The 13,343-nt window shown below is 38.9% G+C and overlaps 1 protein-coding gene across 3 annotated transcripts in view; it reads right to left on the reverse strand.

Annotated features, from left to right (window-relative positions):
* The window catches only part of hook (hook microtubule tethering protein), a 439,379-nt gene that overhangs the window by 14,167 nt on the left and 411,869 nt on the right, over positions 1-13,343 (reverse strand). For all 3 annotated transcript variants that reach the window (XR_012966008.1, XM_076179534.1, XM_076179535.1), the window contains exon 17: positions 10,038-10,153. Coding sequence is in view for 2 of the 3 variants with exons in the window: in XM_076179534.1 (XP_076035649.1) it covers positions 10,038-10,153 (116 nt within the window). In the remaining variant the exon portion in view is untranslated. The remainder of the gene's footprint in view (positions 1-10,037; positions 10,154-13,343) is intronic.

Genomic DNA, 13,343 nt, shown 5'->3' on the forward strand with positions numbered 1-13,343 from the left:
GAGCAATTACTAAACTGGCACCAACACTCTCAAAACTATCATATGAAGAGAGACTACAAAAACTTAAACTACAGACACTAGAGCAAAGAAGAGAGAGAGGAGATTTGATAGCTATTTACAGAATCATGAAAGGCATAGAAATTACTGATAGAGAGAATCTGATAAAATGGGATGACAGAAATACAAGAGGACACGGAAAGAAAATAAAAAAAGACAACTATAGAAGAGATTTGAAAAAGAACAGCTTTCCTCACAGAGCAATAGACAGTTGGAACAAGTTAGATGAGAAAGTGGTGTGTGCAAAAACAATACATGAATTTAAAAATAGTTTAGATAAAATGAGATATGAAGACGGGACACCACGAGCATAGCTCCCCTTCCCGTAAAATACAACTAGGTACAACTAGGTAAATACATATACCAAGGCTTTTTCTCCCTTACAAGGGAGATAGCCAAAAAGAAAAAGGCATAAAATCATTCCCACCCATTCCATCCCTGAATACACTCCACACCCCTCCACCCTCCCTCTTATCTCAGCAACTCCTGGATGACGGGTCATCCCTGCACCTTGTCCACTGCCCTGGGTCAGAAGCAGTGTCGCAAGACACAGCACATCCAAAGCAAGGCCGCTTCATTAAATCGGTGACCCCCCCTCTCTGTCCCCCTATGCATAAAAGGAGAAGACAGGGAGAAATCCCTTCGGGCTGTGTCAAATTTTGCTCACACATACTACCTCACCCCCATCCCCCGCCCATTCCACCTCATGCATCACAACATCATCCATATACAACCATTCCCCATTCAACCCTGTCTTCTGTCCTCTCTAATCCTTTCTCAACAGACATTCCCCTCTTCCCCAAAGCCCCCTTCACCCCATCCATCCACCTCATCCTAGGAGGTCCCCTCATGTTCACTCCCTCCACATCTGCCATCCATACCTCTTTTACTAGTCTTTCTTCACTCATTCTTTCCATGTGTCCAAACCATCCCAATACTCTTTTATCAACCCTATCTCCCAACTCCCTTTCCATCCCCGTTCTCCTCCTCACCTCCTCATTTCTCACTCTATCTAGCCTAGTAACCCCCATCATACTTCTCAGACACCTCATCTCAAACAAAGAAATGAACAATATAGAAATGGAAGATTGATGTATGAAAAAACAAATTTTGATAAAATATGAGAATTCTTTCAAAATGAAAACTGGGAAAGAATACACAAAGATACAACAGTAGAAGAGAAATGGAATATTTTGACAAAAATTTATAAAAAAAGGAGTGGAAAAGTACGTCCCAAGACAAAAACAAGAAAAAGAATATGTAAAGTGCTGGTACAACAAAAGTTGTAGAGTTAAAAGACAAAAGAGACAAAGCTTGGACCAAATGGAAGACAAAAGACCTCAAAAATGGAAAATATATTCTTGTTATAGAAATGAATATGTACAAGCGTGCAGAGAGGAAAAGAGAAAATATGAAAAAGATGTCATAGAAAAACGTAAAGATCAACCAAAACTATTTTACAGATTTGTAAACAACAAACTGAAAAACAAACAAGATTTAGAGAAATTAAGACAAGGAGGAGTTGAATACACAGAGGAAATAGAAATGGCGGAAATTATGAACAAGCATTTTAAATCAGTGTTTACAAGGGAGAATATACAACCTGAAGAGATCGAATGGAAAGAGAAAGTCCCCCCCTATGAAAGAAATAGAAGTAACAAAGAATGAAATAATGAAACACTTGAGTAATCTTGATGTTAGAAAATTGCATGGACCAGATGAAATAGCAAACTGGATTTTGAAAGAATGCAGAAATGAACTGGCAGACAAAATACATAGCATAATCAATAGTTCCTTGAAAGAAGGAAAAGTTCCAGAAGATTGGAAAAAAGCAAATATAGTACCTATATATATAGGAGGAAATAAAGAAGACCCTGCCAACTATAGACCAGTCTCTCTAACAAGTACAATAGCAAAAATTTGTGAAAGAATTATCAAATGTATTTGGGTAAAATATTTAGAAAAAAACAGCGTGCTAAATCTAAGGCAATTTGGATTCAGACAAGGACGATCATGCATCACTAATTTAATATGTTTCTATTCAAGGCTAACAGATATAATACAAGAAAGAGATGGATGGGCTGATTGTGCATTTCTAGACCTAAAAAAAAGCTTTTGACAAAGTACCACATAAGAAGTTGCTTAAGAAATTAGAAACTGAAGGAGGAATACAGGGCAAACTGCTTAAATGGATGGAAGACTTTTTGCAAGAAAGAAAAATGAGAGTAGTGATAAGAGACAAACACTCAAAATGGGATGAAGTAATAAGCGGTGTTCCACAAGGAACAGTTCTGGCCCCAATAATGTTTGCTATATATATTAATGATATGGATGAAGAAATTGAAAGTTATATGAGCTTCTTTGCAGATGATGCAAAACTATTAAAAAAAAGTGAACACGGAAGAAGATTGTGAGTCACTACAGAGTGATCTAAATAAAGTATGGGAATGGAGTAGGAAGTGGGAGATGGAGTTCAACACTAAAAAGTGTAGTATAATGGAATTTGGAAAAAGCAAAAACAGAATAACAGGAGCATATAAATTGGGAGAAGGAATAAAAAAAGTAGAAAATGAGAAGGACCTGGGAGTCATTGTTATGAATAATATGTCACCTGAGAAACATATAAATAAGATTTTTGGAGAAACTTATAATTTAATAAGAACAATCAAAGTGGCATTTACATACCTAGATGAAGAAATGGTGAAGAAAATTCTAATCACTCTGATAAAACCAAGATTGGAATATGCAGCAACGATGTGGTCACCAAGTACAAAAAAATGTATAAAAAAAACTTGAAAGAATACAAAGAGCAATTACAAAATTGGCACCAACACTCTCAAAACTATCATATGAAGAGAGACTAGCAAAACTTGAGCTACAGACACTAGAGCAAAGAAGAGAGAGAGGAGATTTGATAGCTATTTACAGAATCATGAAAGGCATAGAAATTATTGATAGAGAGAATCTGATAAAATGGGATGATAGAAATACAAGAAGACACGGAAAGAAGAGATGTGAAAAAGAACAGCTTTCCTCACAGAGTAATAGACAGTTGGAACAAGTTAGATGAGAAAGTGGTGTGTGCAAAAACAATACATGAATTTAAAAATAGTTTAGATAAAATGAGATATGAAGACGGGACACCACGAGCATAGCTCCCCTTCCCATAAAATACAACTAGGTAAATACATTCAAACTCCTTCTCTCTTCCTCTCTTATGTTCCATGTTTCTGCCCCATGCAGTGCTGTTGGTACAATCACTCCTTCATACAGTCTCCTCTTAGCAACCATTCCCAAATGTCTATTCCTCATTACACTCTTCAATCCACCAAGGCATTTATTCGCTTCTCTCAATCTACATTCTACCTCCACCTTTTCCTGCCACATTTGCACCCAAGTATCTAAAACTATCCACTTCTTCCAGTCGCTCTCCCTTAATGCTCACTTCCAGTCTACTGCCACTTTCACCCCTTGTACATCTCATCACCTTACTTTTACCCACATTTATCTTCAGCTTTCTTCTATCACATACTCTCCCAAACTCTGTCACCAACTTCCTCAATCCCTCCTCCAATCCTGCCACAAGCGCAGTGTCGTCAGCAAACAACAGCTGGCTCACCTCCCACTTTTCTCCATTTTCTTTAACCATCTCCAATCCCTGACCCACTACCCTTGCATTTACCTCTCGCACTACCCCATCCATGTATAAGTTGAACAGCCAGGGTGACATAACGCATCCTTGATGAAGTCCCATCTTTACCTCGAACCACTCACTCTCCATTTCTAATCCTGACACAAGCTCTACTACTCTCATAAAAACTCTTGACAGCTCCTAGAAGCTTTCCTCCTATCCCATATATCTGCATAACCTCACACAGTGCCTTTCTGTCTACCCTATCATAAGCCTTTTCCAGATCCATAAAAGCCCAAAAAACATCCTTCCCCTTTCCTATAGCTTTCTCACATAGTCTTACCACAAAGATCTGATCTACACAACCTCTACCCGTCCTAAATCCACACTGTTCCTCACCAATTACTCCCTCTGTTCCTCTCCTAATACTCTCAATCAAGATCCTCCCATAAGCCTTCCCAACTACACTTAACAAGCTAATCCCTCTGAAACTACTACATTCACACTTGTCCCCTTTTCCCTTGTAAAGTGGAACTATACAGGCACTTCTCCAGTCCTCCGGCACTCTACCCTCTCTCCAGCAAACATTAAATAACCTCACCATCCAGTCCACCATCACTGTACCTCCTTTTTTTAAACATTCTGCATGGCATCCATCCAGCCCAGGTGCCTTACCTGCTTTCATCATCTTAACTGCTGCCTTCACTTCATCCTTCCTTATTTCTCCTCCATTTTCCTCACTCATCACGGTCATTTTGTTAGCATTTCCCACTGCAGCTATCTTTCCCTCCCTATCCTCCTTCACATTCAGCAACTCCCTAAAATATTCTGCCCATCTTCCCCTTACTGCCTTCTCTTCCATTATCATCTCTCCATCTGCACCTTTTACCTTTTCTTCTCTACTTGATTCACCTCCTCTTCCTCTCTTAATTTCTTTCCAAAACATATTTTTATTACTTTCAAAATTTTCTGTCATACTCTTATCCCCACTTCACATCTGCTCTCCTCTTTGCCTCCTTCACCTTTTGCTTTACTTCTCTTTTCTTTTCTTTGTACCTCTCATATGACTCCCTCGTCCTATTTTGTAACCAATCTGTGAAAGCTCGCTTCTTCTCTTCTACAACCTTCTTTGTTTCCTCATCCCACCATTCACTACCCTTCCTTCTATTTCCTCCTGTCCTTCTTGTTCCACAGACCCTTGCACACCTTGTGACTCCCTCCTTGAACCATCCCCATTCCTCCTCCACACCTACCTCTACTCTATCCTTCACTACCTCCCACTCCTCCTACAGCTTCTTCTTGTACTCCTTCTCCTTTTCCTTTTCATTTAAAAAGTTCGCTCTAAGCACCTCCCTACCTTTTGTCCCTTTCCTCTTTCTCCATCTATCCTCCACTCTCAACTTACCTTCCACCAAAAAAATTATCTGATATTCCCCCACCCTCTCCCCTTAGCACATGTACATCCTTAACTCTTCCTATCATAATCCTATTTACCACTACATAATCCATCAATGCTCTATCTACCAACCTTCCATCCACCACCCTCTCCCATGTGTACTTATGCTTGACTTTCTTCCGAAACACTGTATTTGCTATCATCAACTCTCTAGACACATTTCCACCATCAACTCTCCACTACGATTCTTTCCTGGAACTCCACATTTCCACCATCAACTCTCCACTACGATTCTTTCCTGGAACTCCACATTTCCCAACCACTCCCTCAATTGGACCATTTCCTACCCTAGCATTAAGGTCTCCCAGTACTATTACATTGATATTTCTCTCTAAATCCTCTATGCACTCATTTAAATCTATCCAAAAAGACTCCCTTTCTTCTACACTCTTCTCACTGCCAGGCCTATATGCACTTACAAAGACCCACATCTCCTTTCCCAGTTTCACCTTCATCCACATTATCCTTGAGGAAACCTCCTTCCACTCCACTACACATTTACCTATCTCTTCACTTGCTAGAATAGCCACCCCTTCCCTCCCTCGCCCTCTCTTCACTCCTGATAACCTCCCACTTACACTCCCAAACTTACACTCACCCTTCCCTTTCAACTTAGTTTCACTCAAAGCCAACACATCCATCTCTCTTCTCACAAACATACTACCTATCTCTTCCCTTTTACTCTCATCTGTACCACAATAACAAGCTGCCAATACCCCAGACGGTATAGGTAAATACAACTAGGTAAATACTTGTCAGAAAGCCATACAGGCCTGATGGGATTGCGAACTGGATATTGAAAGAATGTATAGATGAACTAACAGACAAAATACACAAGATAATTGACTTCCCACTCAAAGAAGGAAACGAACCACAAAACTGGAAAAATGCAAATATTCTACCAATATACAATGGAGACAAAGAAAATCCAACAAACTATAGACCAGTATTCCTTACAAGCACAATAGCAAAAATATGCAAAAAAGTTATTAAAAATAAATGGATTAAACACTTGGAAGTGAACAATATACTAAATCCCAAAAAATTTGGTTTTAGAAGTGGAGGATCATGTACTACAAACTTAATATGCTTTTACTCAAGATTAATAGAAATAGTAGAAGAAAGAGAAGAAGGGGCATATTGTGCTTCTTGGGCTTACAAAAGGCTTTTGACAAAGTACCACACTAAAAGCTACTAAGAAAAATTGAAACAATAGGTGGAATACAAGGAAAATTATTGGAATGGATGAAAGATTTCTTGAAGGGAAGAAAAATGAAGGTGATACTTAGAGACAAGAACTCAAATTGGGAAAATATGATAAGCAGAGTCTCACAAGGTGTAATGGCCCTGATAATGTTTGCTATTTATATAAATGATATAGATAAAGGCATGGAATGTTATATGAACTTCTTCACAGATGATGCAAAACTATTAAAGAGAGTAAGTACAGAGGAAGACTGCAAATCTTTTCAAGAAGACCTGGACAAAGTCTGGAAATGGAGTCAGAAGAGTGAAGTGAACTTCAACATTAAGAAATGTAGTATAATGGAATTTGGAAAAAGCAAAAATAGAATCTCGGGTCAATATAAAATTGGTACAAAGGAAGTTAAAAAAGTAAACTCGGAAAGGGACCTAGGAGTAACTATCTCAAATGACATGACACCAGACAAACATGTCAACAAATTAGTCAGAGAAACTTTTAACTTATTAACCCATTCAATATGGGCCACATTGCACATCTGGTAGCATTAGCTGCCAGACGTGCGATGTTGCGCCATGATACTCGCATTATAAAAAATAAAGTCACTGCTCTATCGCTCATTCTCTTTCACCCATGAATTTTGATAACCATAGAAAATATGATGAAGCCAGTTTACAGAGTATGGGGGCCACGCAGGTACGACTACAATAAATATAATCAAGACGCCGACGTCGGCATCTTCGTATACTCACTTGCTCCTCATGATGCCTATGTAGGCGTCACCGTATAGAAGAGGTTAAGATCAATGAAAGTAGCATTTGACTACATGGATGAAGAAATGGTTAATAAAATACTAGTTGCATTGACAAGACCAAAATTGGAATATGCAGCATCACTATGGACACCTAGTACCAAAAAAGAAATAATGATAAATTAGAAAGAATTCAAAGAGCAACAACAAAGATGGCACCAACACTTTGCAATTTGACATACAAACAAAGATTGGATAAACTAAATTCACCAACCATGGGACAAAGAAGAGAAAGAGGTGATTTGCTAACCATTTACAGAATTATAAAAGGAATGGAAATTCTTGATAGGGATGACCTACTAAAATAGGATGGAAGAAATACAAGAGGACACAAGACAAAACTTAAGACAGTTACAGAAGAGATCTGAAAAAGAATAGCTTCCCACACAGAGTGATAGATATCTGGAACCAGCTCAATGAGGAAACAGTGAGTGAAACTATACATGAATTTAAGAAAAAACTGGATGCAGAAAGATACAAAAGTGGGTCACTATGAACATAGCTCTCTTCCCGCAAGATACAACTAGGTAAATACACATTGATAAAATAATAAATAAAAATAATATATATTATTTATCATATCATCTTTCTGCTTAATGATCATGGATATTGTTGATATATTGCGTCCTTATTCTTTGGCTAAGTCACCCGCACACCACACCCATGTTTTGCAATTATTTAATATTTTACCTCCATTGAGATTATCTTTTTTTTTTTTCACTATCCTTGTCCTTACCTTTGGGACCCATAGTTATGCACAAAAATACATACATACATACATATACCAAGGCTTTTTTCCCCTTACAAGGGGGGTTACCAAAAAGGAAAAGGCATAAAATTATTCCCACCCATTCCATCCCTGAATACACTCCACACCCCTCCACCCTCCCTCTTATCTTAGCACCTCCTGAATGACAGGTCATCCCTGCACCTTCTCCACTGCCCTGGGTCAGAAGCAGTGTCGCAAGACACAGCACATCCACAGCAAGGCCGCTTCATTAAATCGGCGACCCCCCCTCTCCATCCCCCCATACATAAAAGGAGAAGACGGGGAGAAATCCCTTCGGGCTGCATCAAATTTTGCTCACATATACTACCTCACCCCCCATCCCTCCACCCATTCCACCTCATGCATCACAACATCATCCATATACAACCATTCTCCATTCACCTCTGTCTTCTGTCCTCTCCCGTCCTTCCTCAACAGACATTCCCCTCTTCCCCAAAGCCCCCTTCACCCCATCCATCCATCTCATCCTAGGACGTCCCCTCATGTTCACTCCCCCCACATCTGCCTTCCATACCTCTTTTACTAGTCTTTCTTCACTCATTCTTTCCATGTGTCCAAACCATCCTAATACTCTTTCATCAATCCTATCTCCCAGCTCCCTTTCCACCCCCATTCTCCTCCTCACCTCCTCATTTCTTACTCTATCTAGCCTAGTAACCCCCATCATACTTCTCAGACACCTCATCTCAAACACATTCAAACTCCTTCTCTCTTCCTCTCTTATGTTCCATGTTTCTGCCCCATACAGTGCTGTTGGCACAATCACTCCTTCATACAGTCTCCTCTTAGCATCCATTCCCAAATGTCTATTCCTCATTACCCTCTTCAATCCACCAAGGCATTTACTCGCTTCTTTCAATCTATATTCTACCTCCACCTTCACTCCTTTTCCTACCACATTTGCACCCAAGTATCTAAAACTATCCACTTCCTCCAGTCGCTCTCCCTTAATGCTCACTTCCAGTCTACTCCCACTTTCACCCCTTGTACATCTCATCACCTTACTTTTACCCACATTTATCTTTAGCTTTCTTCTATCAATAATACACAAAACAGGCACAAACATGACAAACAAAGAGCAAAGATGTAAACAAGAAGACAACAAATGAACTGAAGCGTCAGGAATCATTGGGAGCTGAGCAAACAGTCTGCCACCTACCTCTGTTATTTCAAATTATCACACATGACCACATCGTATCTCAAAATTTTCATTGTATGTTTGGGAATAAATTTTAAACAATTTTACAGCGTATCTCAAATTTTTCGTATCTCAAGGTATCACTGTATATATATATATATATATATATATATATGTATATATATATGTATATATATAGGTATATATATATATGTATATGTATATATATATATGTATATATATATATATATATATATGTATATATATATATATGTATATATATATATATATATATATATATATATATATATATATATACACATATATATATATATGATAAATTAAAACAAATAAAAAGGTTACAAAAATAAGCAAACAATATTAAATACACATCAACAAAGCATTGGAAATATTTATCCAATATTTTCAAAACCTAATCTCTAAATTCAAGCATGTTATATACAATAATATCCTTATGAATTAATTCTATTTCTTACTTTACATGTCAATTTCTAAACCCACTATTTCAAATTATTTGAAAAAGTAAAAGATAATACTGTTATGAGCTATAATACAGAAAAAGTGTTCCTATTTAAAGTTGTAATCATGTTGAAAAAATTGGTATGGCACTACTTAGCAGAAACAAATTTGTTAATTCAAAGAGCATAATAAAAGTTCAGTTATGTAAGAAATGCACAGCAGTCTTATTACTCTTTACATGCTCTATTCATGCCAACAGGCAGTCCTTTGAACTAAAATTTTATTTATTTACCACCTGGGTACTTAAACCACAGGTTAGAAGCACTTACCATGGTGATGATAAGGTTGACCATGTGATGGTTTATTACATATCCTATCATAGACAATACATATCACATTTCCCCCTCCTTTGCTCACACACAAATAAATACACAATAAAACTGTGCATTCAATACCCAACTAGCCTGCCTCACCTGTTGCTCATGTGAACTCGACGTGTGGGGGCCTGGCGTTGACGGGCCATGAAAGACTGACCTTGATCAATTGTAGACAACCTTTGGTTAACTATCTGCCGCTGCATCTGTACTCCCTGTGTGGTACATAAACATTGTTCAATGTAACATAGGTGAAACTTTCTATCATATGGACATATCAGGATCAAAGGACCAGAACCATACTTGAATTTGAAGTTAGGTATGATAAATTGAAGAATGAGCAACAGAACCCCATGAGCATTGCTCCTTTCTTGTATGCTACAATTAGGTAAATACAAGTATCCACATGAGGTCATGGATACAAGGTGTGGGAAATGGTCTGTAGTTTTCCAACACATCTATCCTTGTGGAGAGACCCAATGAGTGTTGCTCCTTCTTGTATACTACAATTAGGTACATACAATCCTATGGTTTGGGAAAAGAATACTGCCACCAAGTCTTTCCACTTGAGTCGTATAAGGCATCAAGAATGGGACAAGGATAGGACTAGGCATCCTTCTCCCTGTAGCCCCACAGGGTACATTCCTTAAAAAAGTAAAGGCATAACAGGGTCTGGGAGGAGTTTTCTAACCAGTACCCTAAGGTTTAGGTCTTTTAATGTGTGTGGATGTGGTACAGATGAGAGTAAAAGGGAAGAGATAGGCAGTATGTTTGTGAGAAGAAACATGGATGTGTTGGCATTGAGTGAATCTAAGTTGAAAGGGAGGGGTAAGTTTGAGTTTGGGAGTGTAGTTGGGAGGATCTCTGGAGTGAAGAGAGGATGTGGGAGAGAAGGGGTGACTATACTAGTAAATGAAGAGATTGGTAAGCATGTGGTGGAGTGGAAGGAGGTTTCTTCAAGCTTAATGTGGATGAAGGTGAAACTGGGAAAGGAGATGTGGGTCTTTGTAAGTGCATTTGGGCTTTGTAATGAGAAGAGTGTAGAGGAAAGGGAGGCTTTTGGATAGATTTAAATAAGTGCATAGAGGGATTAGGGAGAAATGTCAATGTAGTGGTATTGGGAGACCTTAATGCTTGGGTAGGAAATGAACCAATAGACAGAATGGTTGGGAAGTGTGGAGTTCTAGGGGGAAAATTGTAGTGGAGAGTTGGGGTTAAGTGTCTAGGGAGTTGATAGCAAATAGTGTTTAGGAAGAAAGTCAAGCATAAATACACATGGGAGAGGTTAATGTGGATGAAGGTGAAACTGGGAAGGGAGATGTGGGTCTTTTGGGCCTGGTAATGAGAAGAGTGTAGAGGAAAGGGAGGCTTTTTGGATAGATTTAAATGAGTGCATAGAGGGATTAGGGAGAAATGTCAAAGTAGTGGTATTAGGAGACCTTAATGCTAGGGTAGGAAATGAACCAATAGACAGAGTGGTTGGGAAGTGTAAAGTTCCAGGAAAAAATTGTAGTGGATAGTTGGTGGTGATGTGTCTAGAGAGTTGATGATAGCAAATACAGTGTTTAGGAAGAAAGTCAAGTATAAGTACACATGGGAGGTGGTGGATGGAAGGGTGGTAGATAGAGCATTAATGGACTATATAACGGTAACTAGGAGTATAGTAGGAAGAGTTAAGGATGTACGTGTTTTAAAAGGAGTGGGGGAATAGCAGATCATTTTTTGGTGGAAGGCAAGTTGAGAGTGGAGTATAGATGGAGAAAGAGGAAAAGGACAAAAGATAGGGAAGTGCTTAGAGTGAACTGCTTACATGAGAAAGAAAAGGAGTACAAGAAGCTGAGAGAGGAGTGGGAAGGAGTGAAAGATAGATTAGAACTAGGAGTGGAGGAGGAATGGGGATGGTTCAAGGAGGGAGTCACAAGGTGTGCAAAAATGGTGTGTGGAACAAGGAAGATGGGAGGAAATAGAAGGAAGGGTAGTGAGTGGTGGGATGAGGAAGCAAAGAAGGTTGTAGAAAAGAAGCGAGCATTCACAGATTGGTTACAAAATAGGATGAGAGAATCATATAAGAGGTACAAAGAAAAGAGAAGTAAAGAATATGATAAAGGAGGCAAAAAGGAGAGCAGATGTGAAGTGGGGTAAGAATATGACAGAAAATTTTGAAAGTAATAAAAAGATGTTTTGGAAAGAAATTAAGAGAGGAAGGAGGCAAACCAAGTAGAAAAGAGAAGGTAAAAGGTGCAGATGGAGATACTTTAATGGAAGAGAAGGCAGTAAGGGGAAGATGGGCAGAGTATTTTAGGGAGTTGGTTAATGTGAAGGAGGATAGGGAGGGAAAGGTAGTTGCAGTGGGAAGTGTTAAGAAAATGACTGTGATGAGTGAGGAAAATGGAGGAGAAATAAGGAAAGATGAAGTGAAGGCAGTTGTTTAGATGATGAAAGCAGGTAGGGCACCTGGGTTGGATGGATGCCATGCAGAATGTTTAAAAAAGGAGATACAGTGATGGTGGACTGGCTGGTGAGGTTATTTAATGTTTGTTTAAGAGAGGGTAGAGTGCCAGAGGACTGGAGGAGTGCCTGTATAGTTCCACTTTACAAGAGAAAAGGGACAAGTGTGAGTGTAGTTTCAGAGATATCAGTTTGTTAAGTGTAGTTGGGAAGGCTTATGGGGTCTTGATTGAGAGTATTAGGAGAGGAACAAAGGGAGTAATTGGTGAGGAACAGTGTGGGTTTAGGACAGGTAGGGGTTGCATGGATCAGATTTTTGTGGTAAGACAGATATGTGAGAAAGCTTTAGGAAATGGTAAGGATGTTTTTGGGGCTTTTATGGATTTGGATAAGGCTTATGACAGGGTAGACAGGAAGGCATTGTGGGAGGTATTGCACATATATTGGATAGGAGGAAAGCTGTTAAGAGCAGTCATGAGTTTTTATGATAGTAGAGCTTGTGTTAGAATCAGAAATGGAGAGTGGTTTGAGCTAAAGGTGGGACTTTGTCAGGGATGTGTCATGTTGCCTTGGGTGTTCAATTTATACATGGGGTACTGTGAGAGGTAAATGTGAGGGTAATGGGTCAGAGATTAAAGGTGGTTAAAGAATATGGAAAAAAAAATAGATAAACCAGTTGTTGTTTGAAGATGACACTGCACTTGTAGCAGGATCAGAGGAGGGATTGAAGAAGTTAGTGTCAAAGTTGGGGAATTTGTGCAAAAGAAGGAAGTTGAAAATAAATGTGGGTAAAAGTAAGGTGATGATATGTACAAGGGGAGAAAGTGGCAATAGACTAGAGGTTGAGTATTAAGGGAGACTGGAGGAAGTGGATAGTTTTAGATACTTGCGTACAAATGTGGCAGGAAAGGGAGGAGTGGAGGTAGAATGTAGGTTGAGAGAAGCAAGTAAATGCCT

This window comes from Oratosquilla oratoria, chromosome 43 (assembly GCF_046742065.1).
Source record: "Oratosquilla oratoria isolate Oo_2021 chromosome 43, ASM4674206v1, whole genome shotgun sequence".
NCBI lineage: Eukaryota > Metazoa > Arthropoda > Malacostraca > Stomatopoda > Squillidae > Oratosquilla > Oratosquilla oratoria.